Source organism: Dinoponera quadriceps, unplaced genomic scaffold (genome assembly GCF_001313825.1).
Source record: "Dinoponera quadriceps isolate SergipeBrazil2010 unplaced genomic scaffold, ASM131382v1 scaffold827, whole genome shotgun sequence".
NCBI lineage: Eukaryota > Metazoa > Arthropoda > Insecta > Hymenoptera > Formicidae > Dinoponera > Dinoponera quadriceps.
Window position 1 is genome coordinate 23,499 of NW_014554941.1, and position 17,843 is coordinate 41,341.

The following is a 17,843-nucleotide window of genomic DNA, read 5'->3' on the forward strand; positions in this document are numbered from 1 at the left end:
TTCAACATTTTATGGGAATTTGAAATGTATGTAAAGCAGTTTTATATGTGATATTTATCTCCAAATTCATCTTTATCATTCAAAATTTTTTAATATTTTCATGTTATATAAAAAATAATGTCGCGATAAATAAATAATTTTTCGCGATTTTAGAAAGATGGATATTTCAGTTAACGTCTAGAATTCAGAATATTACAGTAGTTGATTTTATTAGAAGCGGACTCATTTCTAAAAAAATTCGCACGATAAAACTCCATCCCTATAACGTGTAATATTTCTAAAATATTATATGATTATTACTCAGTATTAAAATAGTATTCTTATAATATTCTAAGAATGTTATATAATATTTTTTAATATTATAGGAATGTTTTGTTGATGTTATGTCCACTTCATATAATATTCTGGAGTATTATGAAAATGTCCTTAGAATATTAAAAAGAAATAAAATAATAATAATATAGAAAAAAAAATATAAATAATATGTATATATGTGTATGTGTATATTTTTGTAGTATAAAACGTATTTTTACACAAAATTCTTTCGACTTTATTTATATAATAAAACAATTGGTATTGTAATACATTTGAAATAAAAAAAACTAAATAAATAAATAATATATATAATTTATTTATTTATTTAGTTTTTTTATTTATTTTTAACTATACTATACTATACTAAAAATAAATTATATATATTATTTATATACATAGAGTTGAATATTTAAAAAAATATATAATATTACTTAATAATAAATAATATTACGCGTTTATAGGGATCCTCTTGTTTCGCTCTCGATCGCATCACTCTGAAAAGTCACGCGTTTATATGAATAGAACACTCTCTTTTTTTGGTGTATCTTGAAAACACTTTCGAATGTACGTACTGCATGCACGCATCGGCACACACCATCAGAGTCGTAGAATTCAGTAAGTCAGTGAACCGTCCTCGGTGGTGGCGACAATGGCGGCGGCGATTGCGGTGACGTTAGCGGCAACAGCAGTGGCAGCGGCAGTGGTAGTAGTGCAGTGGCGGCGGAATGTAGTCTGCCAGTGATTATTTAACGTATTGCAGTATAAAATCAACGTTATTCGACGTCAGATCGTGACGTGTCATCGTATCGAGAATTCGGTATAGTCGGTCTTCTTTTTTTTTCCTCTCTTCCCACTCCTCTCTTGTCATTGAAGACGATCCATGGATCTCTGTCGCGCGATCGATAGCGTCCGTTTCGCGCTGACAATCCGCGACCTGATGCACATTCCGCCACCTGCAACGATTGTAATTCTGCTGTGACGCTGATATCATTCATCCGTCGACCATGAGAGCGATCATGGCAATAAGTAGCACCTGATTTGATGTCAGCATAGTGCACAGGACAAGAATTTTGTCATTCCCCGTCGAACTGCGAGAAAGCGCCGAAAAGTCGGGAATGGATGGTCTCGTCGAGATTTTTCTTTTTTGCGGGGTGCTCTGTTACTTCTTCAATTTCAGGTAATTTATTTGTGTGCAATTTGTTCAATGATGATTTGTGTCAATAATTCGAATAAATAAAATGAGCAACTATTTCGACTGTGTTGGTTATAATGCGTACGTCGTATATACATGACGCTTAATGTTAAATATAGTTATTTGATTTGACATTTACTTCGATTAATCCATCGATTAATTGACAATACTTGTTATTTTCTCTAAAACTTTAAAGAATATTACCAAATGAAATTTTTTACTTGGTTTGAAATTGAATCGTATAATTCGCAAGAAGTGCGAAACTTTATTGTTTGTTACATTGCTTGTTGATATTTTCTTTACGCTTCATGGATGTCTTTCGTTTATAATGAATTATAGCTCTTTGTAACATTTCAATATGATTTATTGAAACTTTTCAATCTTCTCTGTGAAATAAGTATTAATAGTGATCAATATTGTTATATTGTTAAAACATATTTTAGGTTTCTCTAATTGAGACTGAAATTATCTATAGCTAAAAAAGATACAGTAAGTGTGAATATGAGATACACTGTGTTTCTATTAGAATCTTTCAAATTTATAAATCTATATACAAGGAAAATTGTTGTGTTATAAGATAATTTTACGTATATACGACCGATTTTGTGTAATTTTGTGTCTATTGACACACACACACACACACACACACATATACACACATTGTTGTTGACAATGTTGCTCAATTAATAATAAATAAGTTTTGCATATAGTTAATCAAAATGTTAAATTATATAAAGATATTATATCTAATATTTACCAAGGNTATCTAATATTTACCAAGGTATAAAATGATATAATATGTAATTTATTTAGCGATAAATTTAACGTTTTTTTTTAAATCCCTTGATCTTTTTTTTTTTGAAAATTCTTCGAAATTCATCGACGATGTTATAAATCTCACATTTCTGTGTTTTGATCGAAGTTTCTTCCTTATTAAACCTATTGACTCGATTGCTTTGTCGACACTTTTTACTTTGTTTACAATTTACGCAATCAGAGTGTTTATTGCATTATCACTAACAATATGCAAAAATGTCGCGATTATTAATGACGACATATTCATTTTTTTTTTACTTATATATAACGCTAATACAAAGCGTCTATTATCTTTTCAAACATATATTTATCATAAATTGCTTTTCGACCATTTTCCGTCATTTTCATTTCCAGCCATTTATTAACAATGTTGCGATATAATATTCTTATTATAATTTTATTATACACGATATTATACAATATATCACTTATATAATATTAAACATATTATAATTATAATAATTTAATATTAAATATTAAATAACATTAAAAATAAGAAAAATGTCACTCTGATACAGGAACGTGTTATTGGATTTATATGACCCATTATGAATAGGAATTCACGCACGATAATATGAACAATAAATAAACAATCATAGGAATTTCACTTCATTTAAATGATTGACTAGCATTTTCCAAATTTCATTTTGTTTTGCAAAAGTTTTTTGCCTGTTATTATCTTGTAGTTTTACTTTTAATAATGTTTCAGTCATCAAATTCCAGGCCGTGCTAACGATCTTATTAAGAAACTGTTTTTAAAATTAACTGTTTTTAAAATTAACATTTGTTAAATAAAGTGTTTCGATTGTTTTGAAGCACGATGAATGAAGATCCAGTAGATCTGACAGGGGAACTTGATTTTTTAAGTGCAAATGTACTCTCGACCATATTGTCGTCAGTCGTGCATTAAAAGGTATTTCAATTGCCTGTTTGCGGTCGACGAAGAAGCTTCATTGGAAGCTGGTATTTTATGTCACGTTAGTAATATTTACTAGTACATCACACATTAAAAACAGTATATGAAATAATAGTAGTATTCGGTATTGCCTCAGCGATGTTTGCTAGTAACTGAAATTTAAAAAAATTATGCAATTACCGCTTATAATAACTAAGCGAACATCGTTAACGTGATAAGTTTTGAAGTATCTCAGATAATTAAAATCCACAGTTTTATATTAACTTATCGCTATCTCTCTTTTATTTTAATTGATCGTTTGCAAACAATTTTTCAATTTTATAAGTTGCTATAAAATTGAAATACTATTACTATTTATTGTAGTACCACACAACACAGCACAAATTTTGTTGAAAAAAAGACTGGATAATTTTGCAAACACACTTTTGATTCTTGTTGACGATTACCAATGGTGCTTTTGATTATGCTTGAAATAAATATCGAAAAGAATATTACGTGTGATTTTGCCGATCGATGCGGCTTGACCTTCCTCGTCATTATTACTCCTTATCTCATCATCATCGTTGATCATAATTTCTATGTTGGTACAAGGGTACAGCAATTTTCGTTTCTCATGGCGACGCGACGTGTGTTATACGTAATTGCTGCGCGTGTTAGTACGGTCATTAGTATTGAACACTAATTTATAATAGCATTACCGTCTATAATAACAGAAGCTAATAGATTTTTCACTAATCTCGAATGATAGAATATTGTTTAAAAAACTTTTATAGTCATTTTAACGCACTTTTCTAAAAAATGCTATTATATTCTTCCTGGAAAGATAGAATTGAAAAAGAAATAAAACAAAGAGAGCATTACTATTAATTGTTACGCAGCAAGTATTTTTATAGAAGCTCAATAAGAAGTGAAACTTAAGTTTTTATGCGCAACAACGCACATAGAATATACGTTTCTCTCTCTCTCTCTTTCTCTTTCTCTCTCCCTCTCTCTCTCTATGCTATAATCCGATCTTATAATTTAAGATCATCTTCAGTTTATCTTAAGATGCTGTAAGGGCAGTTCATTGGTTATATAGCATTATATAAGATGAACGTAAGATAATTTTAAGTATAGGATCAAATTATGAATATCGTTCAAGGATAATCATTATTTGCATATATTATTTGTATATATTGTAAATATTTGTATATAATTGTAAATAATTTGATATATAACTGATAATTTTTGACAAGTTAAACTTTTTGACAAAACTAACGAATAAGTACATATCATAGTTACGTCAATAATCCAGATGTTGATAACCTGACCTGACACTATGTAGATAAAACCGTTGATCTATTGATCTATTTACGTTGAAATCGGATGAAATAACACTCTTACGGATGTGTATATTAGGCGAAATTAATGCGAAAAGAGTACTTTCAATTTATAAGTATCAATCGATTTTATTCTTTCTCATATTTATCGAATACATACCGATTATGTTTTCAAGATATCGGGCACATAATTTAAATAAATTGCCATCTTGAAGGCCCATGTCAGCGTAATATTATAGACGTTAATATATCGCAACGTCATTGTGTAATGTTTTATATTTAAATGATTTTGGCGTTTAACACTAGACCGTTTAGAACTACCACATCAGTCAAAATGACTGGTTTTACAACTTCATTATAAAATTTCTACTTCATGTTATACTTTTTTTCCTCAATGATGTAATGACTTTTGCAGGGATAACTAAAGGTGTAATATAATGAATTTCATTTTTTTTTGTACATTGAATCCAAATAATTTTGTAACATTGCTACTTATACCAATACCAGTCATTTTGACTGTTAATTTTCAAAGTGGAAAAGTATCCTATAATCTGTTTCTCGAACCGTTGATTAGATATTTAGATGGATTTATCAGCTCTTTGTTAGAAAATTTTATCGCACGCCACGGCTTATCTGACGATGCAACATAGACATATAAACATAGACGTGGTGTAACGTAACAATAGCATGGATGCCGTTTCACGCGGTTAAATTTTCACCAAAATTTAAAGCTTTTATTAGAATTTTGTATGCACGGGGAGCATACGAAGCAAATAATTTGAAACTGTTATATTTATGGAAAATGGGGACGACACTTCTTTTCCGATACCATGAGTCGAAATGATCTGTCGAAATATTGAAATTTATTCGCTTCGATAAAAAGAATGATAGAAGTCAACGTTTAAAAAATGATAAATTTGCTTTGATATCAAAAGTATGAGATAGGTTTATTCAAAATAGTCAGAATTGCTACAAGCCAGGACAAAATATTACGAATGATGAACAACTCTTTCCAAATAAAGCCAGATGCCGTTTTACGCAATATTTGCCGAATAAACCTGACAAATTTGGTATTAAATTTTGGCTGGCATCTGATGTTCAAACGAAATATATTCTAAATGAGCTTCTTTATCTAGGAAGAGATGAAATATGAGTAACATCGCAACTTCTTAGTGAATTTGTCGTACTCAAACTTATCGAACCGTATACTATGAAGGGAAGATCCATAACAACTGACAATTTTTTTACAAGCTTACCGTTGGCATCTAAATTGCTTTCAAAAAGAACTACACTGATTGGCACTATACGCGGCAACAAAAGAGGATTACCAAAAATGTGTAAAACAAAGAAGGATACAATGGTTCGTTTTTCATCATTGTTTTATAGATCAAATGAGATTATTCTTACAATTTACAAAAGTAAGCCGAAAAAGAAAGTTTTTATATTGAGTTCGAAACATAAATCCATCATAATTGAAAAAAGTAACAGGAGCTTACCTGAAACAGTTGAGTTTTATAATAAAACTAAATTTGGCGTAGACATTACGGACCAATGGCAAAAAAATACAGTGTCAAATCAGGATCAAGAAGATGGCCACTCCAAGTTTTTTACATTTTAGATTTAGCTGACATAAGTGCCTGGATCTTGTATAGGGAAACAACAGGTGAGAAGATATATAGAAAAGACTTTATATTTCAACTAGCAAGTGAACTTGCCATTGAAAATGTAAGATCAGGAATGGAGTCATGAGAGGCTGATATCCAAAATACTTTAAAAAGCTCACCTTGTTCACGCAAATGGTATTAAATAGGGTATTGTAATAATAATAAGACTACCATCATTTGTAATATGTGTAAAAAATATGTATACGAAAAATGCACTTTGAAGAAAAACTACATTTGTAAGAAATGTGGCGAATCATAACTTTTGATATCTAATAATTACTTTATATTTTATAATCAGTCAGTCAGTTGTTATAAATAGTTGTAATTTCATAACTTTAAGTTCCTTTTGTAAGATATTAATAAATTAATAAATATAAAAATATTCTATTATTACATATTTTTTAAAGACCAGTCATTTTGACTGGTTTTTATAGAAATAGCTTTATTTTTTTCTCGGTAGTTCTAGTATTAAAGAAGCTACTGATATCGATAAGTTCTCAAATAATATTTTTATAAGTATATTGTGGTTAATATTTACATAAAGTCAGTTTTCTCAAAAATAAACAATATTGACATGTGTTGGCAAAGACATGGTCCTAATTAACATGTAGGGAGTTTAAGCCGGCTCGTTGTTTATTAAAAAGTTATGAACAAAAAAAGTTTGAACAACATAGCAAACCAGATAGCAAACCTGCATCAACAGATTTCAAGCAGAGCCTACTATAAGTTTTTGATGACAGAAAAGTAACAAATTTAACAGGATTTGTTCTATCAGATTATGTTGCCAAACTGTTGCCAGAAAAGACAGAGCCTATTGACAGATAATGCATGCAGATTAGCGGCAGAAACTGAGCAAAATCTATAGCGATCTGACTGCAGATTGGTGACAGAAACCGAGCATATTTTGTTGTGGGCAGTTTGGCGACAGCTCTGCGCGGTTTCTGCTGCTAATTGTTCAGATTGCCTGTCAGCAAACTCTGTCGTCAAAACATTAGCTGAATACGAACACGGATGGCTATGATTATGATGTCGGATTCTGATCAAATTTACCAATCTGCACGCAGTCTGCGATTAATTTGTTTACTGACTAAGGTAAACTTTTACGAAAGGAAACCCACCTCTTATGACTTTGACCTTAACATATATTATAGAGATCATTCTCCTGAATAACCTTTAGGAGATTTAATCATTGGTTACTATTCACTAAAAGTTATTAAAAAAAAAAGAAGTTTGAAAAATATAACATTTATTCATTCCGTATTTATCAATGTAGATCACTCAAAATGAAGTTTCAGGAGAGAATATTACTAGTATTTGCAACAGTATACAGTAGTATTAGAAGCTTCGCCCCTCCCCGCAAATTAATCTGATCTAACTTAATCTTACCCTTTTGCTTCTCTTTGTGAGAGAACTTGGAAATTATTTAGTAAGGTATTTGTATATAATATGCATTATCCATAGGTTATCTATTCTTCTCAAGTTTCTTCACAAAAAGAAATAAAAGGTCAGGGTTTGGTTAGATTACCCACTCAATGGGGAGGGGCAAAGTCTCTCTTACGTAAACACTAGTAATATTAACTGCTGTTTATTATCTACTAAACAGTTATGAATAAGAAAGGATAAATGAAGAAAAAATTTATTTTTTACATTATATATGTTAGAATATACTAGAAATAAACAGAGAAGGAAATATAATTGTATTTAAATAATAAATAAATCTAGTAATATAATATTAATAATTTAATTACTCTCTATTGAGTATAATTTTCTCATAATGCCAAAAACATCAATTCGTCTATCAAAAGTACAGAGCCTTTTACTCTCAGAAGGCAATAGCAAACTACCGAGAGTATTCTTGCCTAGTAAAAACCTCTCTAAAAACATTGCCGTTTGGAACCGGCTTTAAACTGAAGGTGCCATATGCTTGTGTCATCAGCATGCACACTACAGGCATGTGTGAAAAGTCACTTTACGCCTGGCCACAAGTATAGGACTAGAAGAAAATATTTAAAGAAATTAACCATGATACAATTAACCATGATAAAATGAAATAAAAACAACTAGAATCCATCATTATTTTTAGAAATCAGGATCCCAATTAAATTCCAAAATATAATTTATAAGTTTAGGATAAGAATAGGAATCTCAATTGGTATCAAAGTCGGATAATAATCTATTTTGGAACAACTTTAGATATTCTAATCGACATCTATGTTATATTTTGGAAAATTTCTATGAGGGATGGCTTTTTATAATTTTCTAACATCTGTTCGTATAAAGACACTTCTTTTGTGTTCCGTTACGTTTCTTGCATTTTCTTATTGTTCGCAGCATTCTACGAAAAGAAATACAAATAACATTGTAAAAAATAACACTAAAATAAAACTAAACAAGTACGGGAACGATTTTAACGTTATAATTCTCCCCAGACATTAGTGTTACTATTGCCTTCTCATGATATTTTATGATTGATAGTAAATTTTTTAAGTAAATATCTAGATGAAAACCGATTGAAATGTGCAAATCGTCAACATAGATAATTATTAAAATGTATTAAAATAATACATTATACCTTCGACATACCATAAAGAAAGAAAAATATATCAGATTTTGTGCATTGAATGAAACTTACTTGAGAAATAAAGAAAATAACTCCTTCTTCCGCATGCATGCACGTTCCGTGAGAATTGGCAAGAAGCTAACAAACAAATACCGATTCGTCTAGCGAATTTTGTCTCGCAGCCACACCCACATATCTACACAGTATATCTCAGTGAAAAGATGACTGATGTCAAATGAAACACAAGGCGTTATTTATATTTTATTTTTATTATCGATTGTTCAAAGTAGACTCTTTGTGAGTCAATACACCGCTGGAAACGATCGTAAAACTTTTTTTGAAGAAGTCCTTAACATTTTCTTCGTTTCGAATTATTTTTGATTGGCATTTGACCGTGAATCGTCTTCAATGCTCTTCCTGCCATTATGAAATCTTGCAAACCACTTGAAAACATTCTTGCGACTTATGGCTTTGCTGCCATAAATAGTTTGAATCATTTCAAACGTTTCAGTGACAGTTTTGCCAAATTTAAAACAAAATTTAATGTTCGTGCGTTGTTCTATCATGTTTTTTCGACAAATGTATAAAAGATATTGTCATATTTCGTATCATAACTCATGAACCAGACGTGTTAACGCCTTGACATTTTTGATGGTGATAGTTAAAATATGTCACTATGTAACGCATGTGTTGATTCAGAGATGGTGCTGCAAGCAGATTGGAGATAGAACCAATCACCTTTTCACTGGGATATACTATATGTAGTTTCAGAAATATTTACGATATTACTATATCTTGTTGCTTTTATATATATTTATTTTTTGTATACATAGTTACTATCTTGGGGTCTGGAGGAGGAGCTCTTTGTCAATCTTTCCATTACAGTATTCGAGAAAATATCGTATTTTGATTATTTTATTTTGTAATTGATCGTAAATTAATCAACAAATATGTCTATTCACTCAGAAATAAGTTAAAATCATAAGAAGTACTGGAAAACATACGTTACAGAACATGAATTACTTTTTTTTATCTCAGGAAAACGTAATTTTATCAAAGTTGCTCGAAAAATTCACAACTTTTTTGTTGATAAGTGGAAAAATCTTTATGATTTTCATAGGATACATTTCAAGACATTATAAAAAATTTGGCGCTTAAAATTTTGATTATTATCAACAAAACTATAAGGCTCAAAGAATAACAAATCTTTAAATTTTTATTTTCTGGGATTTCATTAGGATCTCAGAGACTCTTGAGTGTTTACCTTAAGTTTGATTAAGATTACTAAAAAAAATTAGCAACATTTCGAAAATAAGCGAGAAAAAACGAATTTTTCTTTGTTCCCACGTTCACATTTTTCTATTTTATTCTTCAATATACTGTTCAATGCACCGTTTGTTAATTTGTTGCAATTCCGCAATTTATATATCTTGAATTATAAACGATTGCGATGTTAATCTTCTACTAATCGTTTCTTACATTTCCATGCATCAAAGAAGGAAAAGAAAAAGAACAAAACTAACCAGCTCTGTTTATTCTGTTGAGTTTGTTATTGCAGTAACCGGGCCTTCTTCATGTGTTGTTCATGTGATAGGCTTATCAATATGGACTTTGACAAGTATCATTGAACAAGTCCAAACTCTCTTTCCTTTTGTTAGTATGTACCATAAATACGACCAAGTCATCGAATGTATCCTCGATCTATTATCGGTAATACGTATGATTATTATTTGTTTTTACAATATACACACAACTGTTGCTATAATAATTAATTCGATATTCCAAAATTGAAAAGTATCAATATTCTTGATTTAAAATTATCTCACGGTAGCCGATGTCTTATCGGTATTTTTTATTCTCTCAAGTTTTTTTTTATCTTCCGAATATTACTGACTTATTGATAAACACCCGATGCACGCGTGCACATGCACGCACACACATACACACGCGCATGAGAGATCGTAGATTAATTTGAAAACCTTTTGAAATAAACTTTAATTCATTTATAACAAAAAAGCGTGTTTTCTTTGACTTACATTCCCTATATTATATTTTAAAATAAAAGTCATAGTTTTCATTATAATTGCATTTCCAATTTCTGTATTTATTTAAGAAATTTCCGGCAAATGTTCCTGAAAATACAAATAAAATGCTTATCACGCATAGACAGAGAAAAATATTTTTTTGAATTTAATAAAGTTTGCTAAATCTGGAGAAATTTATCTATTACAATAATCCAAATAGACTATTATATACCATTATATACTTGAATCAACTAATATGATTGTTTAATTTTTCAAATAATTTCATTGTTTAGCATAAAAATAATTATGTCATGTAATTTTTTATTTCACTGAAAAGCTTTATAATTTTGACTTATATTTGATTAATAAATCTTATCATTTTGTTTTTAAATAAATTAAAAACATCTAACATATTTATACATGCATATATCTTTATATACGTATATTCCTTGGGATCCATTTGTCTTAATTTTTGGAAAAGTAAATATAGGCGTGTATCTAACATCACGTATATAACACTTGACAAAACAAACCCAAAATATAGCATTCCAACCTGTTACCTCTGCTAATCTATTACGTTCGTTAGTTGTTGAGGTTTTTTTTTGTAAGCGGTAGTAAAGCACGCGAGAAATTTTTCATATAAATTTCTCGCGAATGTTGGAGAGTTGCATCGTGCTATTTGTCTATTTATTGATTGAAGTTTACAAGGAAAGGATGTGAGCGCCTCACCGATTTTGATTCCCTTGTAGTGAATCTACATAAAAAATAAATAAACCTGTGTTCAAGCGTTTTTTGTCTAAGCCTTCTAAATAATAGTTTTTAATGTTTGAGTTTTCAAGCATCTAGTATTGTGCTGGGTTCCTTTCTGTCGACAGCCCGACAGAAAGGAACCACACGCCATGCAATTACATTTGATTTATCGGATAATTTTGGAAAAATAAACTTTATTAACACATTAAGGGCGGGAGTCGTAGTACTACGATTTAGCTCGACTGCGGCTTAAAGGCGGGAGTCGTAGTAAAACAATTTAGCTCGACTGTACCTTAAAGTTTTTATGATCACACAAAATATCGCCCGCCGTTAATGTGTTAACATTCGAAAACAAATTTCTTTCGAAAATTAATTTGGATGCAAAACTACATATATTTAATTTTACATTCAAAGGTTAGAGCAGAAAGTTGGACAGAATGATCGTCTTTTGTAGATAATTTTGTAGATGTCGTTTCCTTTGTAAAATTTCTACAAAACTACTTCTAGAGTCTTCCAATACAATTTTAAATATATAATAAAATTTTTTATTTGTCAAAAAAAATAAACTTTGCATGATTGACAGTACGGAGTGCAATGAAGAGGAATAATTTTTATTGTTGAGCTATAGTTGCTGTCATCATCGGTAAAAACACCTTTAAAATAAAGTGAATCTGTTTCCAAAATATATAAATATATTAAAAATGTCTTACTTAATTAATTAAAATGCTTGCACAAAGCGTACTAAAATATATGCTTACTAAAATATATGCCAAATATTTATTTCTACATATTAAGAGGAAAAAAATAAAAAATTGTCACGACGCAGTTTCGATTTTTTATTCTTCCTATTACTTATTACTAGTTTTACGACTACTGCTTGCGTTATGCACCACCGCTTGTTAACCCTTATCGGTCATAAATTACCTCTCACGTGACAACAATACTTCGTCGCTGCGGTCGTACATCACGTAGGAAGTGACAAGTTCGCATATTTACCGAAACTAGCTACAACCTAGTGAGAATCACGCATAAAAAGCTAGCGTCCAATAAGGGTTAACTTCCTTTCTATTGGATTTTTGACGTACACTACTGAACGTTTAAAATTTCAAACATTAAAAATTATGTAGAAAGCGTATCGGACAAAACACTCGGACAGGGGATTTATTTATTTTTTATGTAGACTTACCACGTGCAAGAAGACCAAAATCGGCCAGGCACCCACTGTGTCCTTTTCTCGTGAGTCGCAATTTCTTTGATATATTTTCATAAAGTGAGCAACAGTAAAATTCAATTTTTTTATTACCGCAGATATATTTACATTATATTATTAAACGATATTTTTTTATCACTTTAGTATAGAATCTATGTAAATATTGATTTTCTGTGATGTTTTATGTTGCTTAAACTTATATATTTCGGGGTATAACAGAAAAATGGCCTATCGTAAAGTTTCAATTATATTTGGAGTTCCCAAAACGATTACAACGATATGTTAAGAAAATGAAGAACAGTTGTGAAAGTAGTAAAATTACAAAGTAGTAAAAGTTACAAATATAAGCGCTTTTAAAACACTATTTACAGTATTTACAGAAGAACAAGAAAAGAAATTCTCTGAATATATGATTAACATAGAACAAAGACTTTCTGGCTTAATTTCCATAAAACCAAAGTCACTTTACATAAATTATATGTTCTAAATCACTTAAAAAAAATTTCGAACGTTAATATTCGAGAAAGAAACAGTTTATGAAGTATTCCATTATACCCCGCATAAGAAACAATGAAGTAAATGTATGCTTTCAGTAAAATAATAATTTCGTCGTTTTAAATTATTCTTTCGCTATGAAATTTGTGTTTTTTGCATTGCAACATTTTTTTTTATAGTGGATAGTTCAAAGAATATTTGTGTGTAAAAGCAAATTGATTAATTTATTTTTAATATGTTTAAAATTTGTTCAAACCTTAGTGTTCCAATTATGCCTCGGATTTTCCTATTACGATTTCTCATTTCTAATGAAAGAGTAAAACATCATTAGATGTCTTATAAGATTTTACTTTCATTAATTAACATTCGCTCCATGACAGATTTTATATTTTTTTTATTTTTCATACAATGCATTAGAATTGTTGTTTTTGCGATTGATCATTGAAGATGCCCAAGATGTGTACTATGTGTATCGCGTTTTTATTATATTCGATAACCAATGAATTAATCATAGAGCCTATTCACCGACTGTAAAAAATAGTTCTATGAATTGTACATTCTAATTGTATTGTACAAACTTTGTGCGTATTTTGTGTTAAAACAGCTAATTTCGTAACATGACATTCTGTTTTAACTTTTTGATATATGTAGATAGTCTTCCAAAAGCATTGCAACATTTTTTTTATCTTTTTATAATATAATATAACAGTCTCAGTATGTTTAATTAAATCTTTACCTCATGTAATTTTTAGAAAAATTTTAAATATTAACGGCAATTGATTTAAATTCATTGAAATTATTATTTTTTTGTATTACTTTTGTTTCTATAAACTTTTATTACGAAGTTATGTGTTATTAAATGTATTATTATGTATTATTATGTATTATTATTAAAGGATTAAGAAGAAGCATACATATTAGTTATTTTTTATTTAAATTAAAATTTTTCTTTTTATCTAATTGATTTAAATATCATTTTGCAGACCCAATAATATGGTGGATGTTCTTTCTACACGCCTTCAAGAGGTGTATGCCAAATGGGAAACTAGAACAGATATAACACGAAATGCAAAACCAACGACCACTCGATTCTCATTAGATGGTAACGGAGATATTTTTTTTCTTACTTCTTAATTGTACCTTCGGTGGGCTTGTTCGACCGTAATTATGCAGAGACTCTCGTTCCAAAAGATTAGTAGGTTCTAAAAATCGGTATACCGTTTATGTCGCTAGAAGTCGTCACAATCTTCAGCTCTCAAAAAGTGTTGGTAGACCTTACTACTACTTTAAGTTCTATCATTTTCTTCGTCATAAAGTTTAAAGTATTTGCATTATGTTGTTGGGGGACGGGGAAAGTCTTTTAATTTTCAAGCTATCCTTTTTTTTGATGGGCAGTGATCTTTTTGAACGAGACCCTCTGCATAATTACGATCGAACGATCGTATATTTTTTTTAATGGCAATGCCAATTTTTTTAATGACAGATTCGTGCTCCTGACGATTTTTCTTTTCCAAACATCTAGCTTAAGTTGGATTAGGTCCTAAATTTGGGCCTCACTAGATCCAGATCTTCCAAAGGCAGGGGCGGTCGAATAACTGGTGAGTAACGCATTTTAGGAAAAAAATATTATAGGAGAAGTTGTTGAGTTTCAATAAACCTATTTAATGTTTAAGGCCATTTGAGCCCATTTGAGCCCGGGTCCGAAACTTGAATCCTATGAAAACCAAGTAGATTTTTTAAATGGCAATATCAGTTTTTTTTTTTAGCTGATTCGTGTTCCTGACGATTTTTTCTTTCCAAATATATAGTTTAAGTTGGGTCAAGCCCCCAATTAGACTACGCAAGGCCTAAATGTTGAGACTAGCCCAACTTTGCAGCGTAATAGTACCAGAACAAAATGGGCCCAGAACCAAATGTACCTCATCAATCAGACTTTTTAGAACCTAAAAACTTTTCCCCTTAACATTTTGTTTCATAAATACAATCCTTGACGAGTTATTCGACTTCCTGCCTTTAGAGGATTTGGATCTAGTGAGGCCCAAATTTGGAGCCTGATCCAACTGCCATTTTAAAAAATCTATTTGGTTTTCATAGGGCCCAAGTTTTAGGTCCGGGCCCAAATGGACCTTAACCATTAGATAGGTTTTTTGAAACCCAACAACTTCCCTTGTAACATTTTTTTTTTCTAAAATGCATCCCTGACGAGTTATTTGACCGTTTCCATATTTTTCAAAGACCCCGTATATATAATTTATGTATTATATAACTCTGTGCTATTATTGTCTCAGCGAATGTCGTTCTCTTATTAACGATTGGACGGTTATAAAATCTATCAAACGTCCGTGATCGTTCCGACCACTCTACTAAACATTTAATAACAGTTATGTCTACCCCTTTTTTCCACGTGGCAGACGTTAAAGCGTGCCTAACGTGGGGCGAGCTCTTCTCCTACACTGCATTTAAATAAAAAGGATTGAATCCATCGACTAATTGTGCCCTTAGTTGTTTCTTTATAAGGTCTTTTGGTTGTGATGAATAAAGATTTTTTTCCTCCGCGAACCTTTTCTATAGTTGCTATGTATACTTCTAACATTCTCGCCATACATATTTTTGGCTTATTATTAAACCGTAGTAACACCAGCAACGACTAGAATGCTTCTGGGCACGTAGTCTTTATTACGTCTGATATTTTAATTTCATATCCTTGTTGAGTTTTCCTAATGTTCTTCATCTTGATGGAGTGCAACGTTTATTTATGTTATGTAATAATTATAGCCAAAAGAACCATCAATTTCTTGATCAGCTTTACTATATCTAAATCTTCTTATAGATAATACTTCTCTAGTTTTCCTAGAACTGGCTCTAGATCATATATCTTATCGTATTTAGGTTTGCTTGATCTCTTATTTAAGATTCTCCTTACTAGTCTTGATATAATCGGGTTTTCGCTTATTTTCTCACCGCAGAGCGAGAAGAGCGAGAGCGATCTAGCAGTATTAATTATTCTATACGAAGCTCTATTCTCATATTTTTCCGTTAACCATAAAAGTACTTGGTTAATCTTCGGGTTGATCGCATCATATCTTTTGCCAATACAAAATATAGTTAATTCTTTCAATTGTTCTGAAATATCTTGTCTTCTGAACGCTTCCCTGGTAAGATTCCGGCCATTAGTACTAATTTTAACGCTAGCAGATGTTGAAGTATCCTGCAATGAGACAGTAAGATAGATTTATCCGGTCCGTAATAAAGTGGTAGACATACTCACATTATTTTCTATAATAGAAACCATGATTGTGTTTTTCAGTTCGAAACTACCATTATGCCCTATGCCTGATTTAACTGTACTTTTCTCAATATTTGTAATATCAACGCGAATGACGGAAATGCGTTAGATTTATATAGTTTCCAATTTATTGTGAAAGCGTCTATAGCTTATGACTCTGGATCTCTATGCAATGGATCTCTCTGAGCAAAACTTTTCGCATTTCGCACTTGTCCTCGACACAAATAAATTAATTTCTGGCTGTCCGAATTCCTTAGTAATATTATCGAAAATCCATGGTGCTAATTCCCACTCTGTATCTTAGCAATACGTGATCCCTTATTTGCTTCTATATTATCTCTAGATGCAATATAAGTCGCAAAAATCTATGTGTTTCTCTTCTCACACCATTGCCAAATATGTCTAGCTATAGTGTTCAACTGTGGATATCGTATTTCTCCCATTCTATTAATGTAAGCTTTCGCAGTGGTGTTATCTATCCTCAATTATTTAATCCTGAACCGTCTGTGAACCACTAACTAGTGTTGTGATTGTTTGCTCGGCATAGCCTTAGCCAGTCTTCTCTAGTCAAGTACTCTAGGTACAAGTTTTGAAGCCTTTTGAAGCCTTTGTCCAACAGATATTTTTTCGATCATTTGTCCTGTTTTAAAATGAGGAGATATTCTTGCAACCATCTGAGCCTAGTATGCTCCAATCAGATGTTCTTTCATTTCCCTTGACATTTCAGTCTATATGCTGTAGTATTTGCCGCTCCGGTGATGATTATCTCCAGAGGGAATACACTGAGGACTACCTCTAGCGCCTCTGTGGATATAGTCCTTATAGCCCCCGCCATAGCCCTCAAGTAATTAACTATCGAAATAGTATTTTTTAATATTTTTAATAAGAAGAATCCCAGATGTTCTATTAATGTTATGTAAGATTAGCATCGGAAATTCCAAATTTTGGGTGACTAAAAGTTTAAGTCAGTGAGGAACAAAAATGTAAAACGTGTTGGCATGTGCAAATAAATACGTCGTAAATAAACTTTCTTTGTCTAAGTCTGAAACATATCGACAGGTCTCCGGAGAGCTGGAGAACAGTTCCAGAGAAGGAAGATCCACGAAAAGGAACAGTCGCGAAAGATACGTCAGAGTTCATTGTTCAAAATCAAAGAGACTGAACCTATGACGCCTACGATGAAGCAAAAAACCTCATTTTTACGCTACTGCTGTTATACTTGTACTCCTACTTCCAGAGTAAGTTTTTTGTGTCTATATGCCGTCAAATTTATTGTCAGCAATTTTCGATCGGCTT

The 17,843-nt window shown here is 31.0% G+C and overlaps 1 protein-coding gene across 3 annotated transcripts in view; it reads left to right on the forward strand.

Moving 5' to 3' along the window:
• Positions 1-1,034: 1,034 nt before the first annotated feature.
• Positions 1,035-17,843, forward strand: part of LOC106742669 (glycerol-3-phosphate acyltransferase 1, mitochondrial) — a 29,085-nt gene continuing 12,276 nt past the window's right edge. The window contains exons 1-4 of one of the 3 annotated variants that reach the window (XM_014615856.1): positions 14,275-14,363; positions 14,784-14,859; positions 17,275-17,391; positions 17,607-17,785. In XM_014615856.1, the coding sequence (XP_014471342.1) occupies positions 17,714-17,785 (72 nt within the window). In that variant the 5' untranslated portion in view covers positions 14,275-14,363; positions 14,784-14,859; positions 17,275-17,391; positions 17,607-17,713. Of the gene's footprint in view, positions 1,493-14,244; positions 14,364-14,783; positions 14,860-17,274; positions 17,392-17,606; positions 17,786-17,843 lie in introns of those variants that run through there. The other 2 variants (XM_014615854.1, XM_014615857.1) reach the window with 2 other exon arrangements.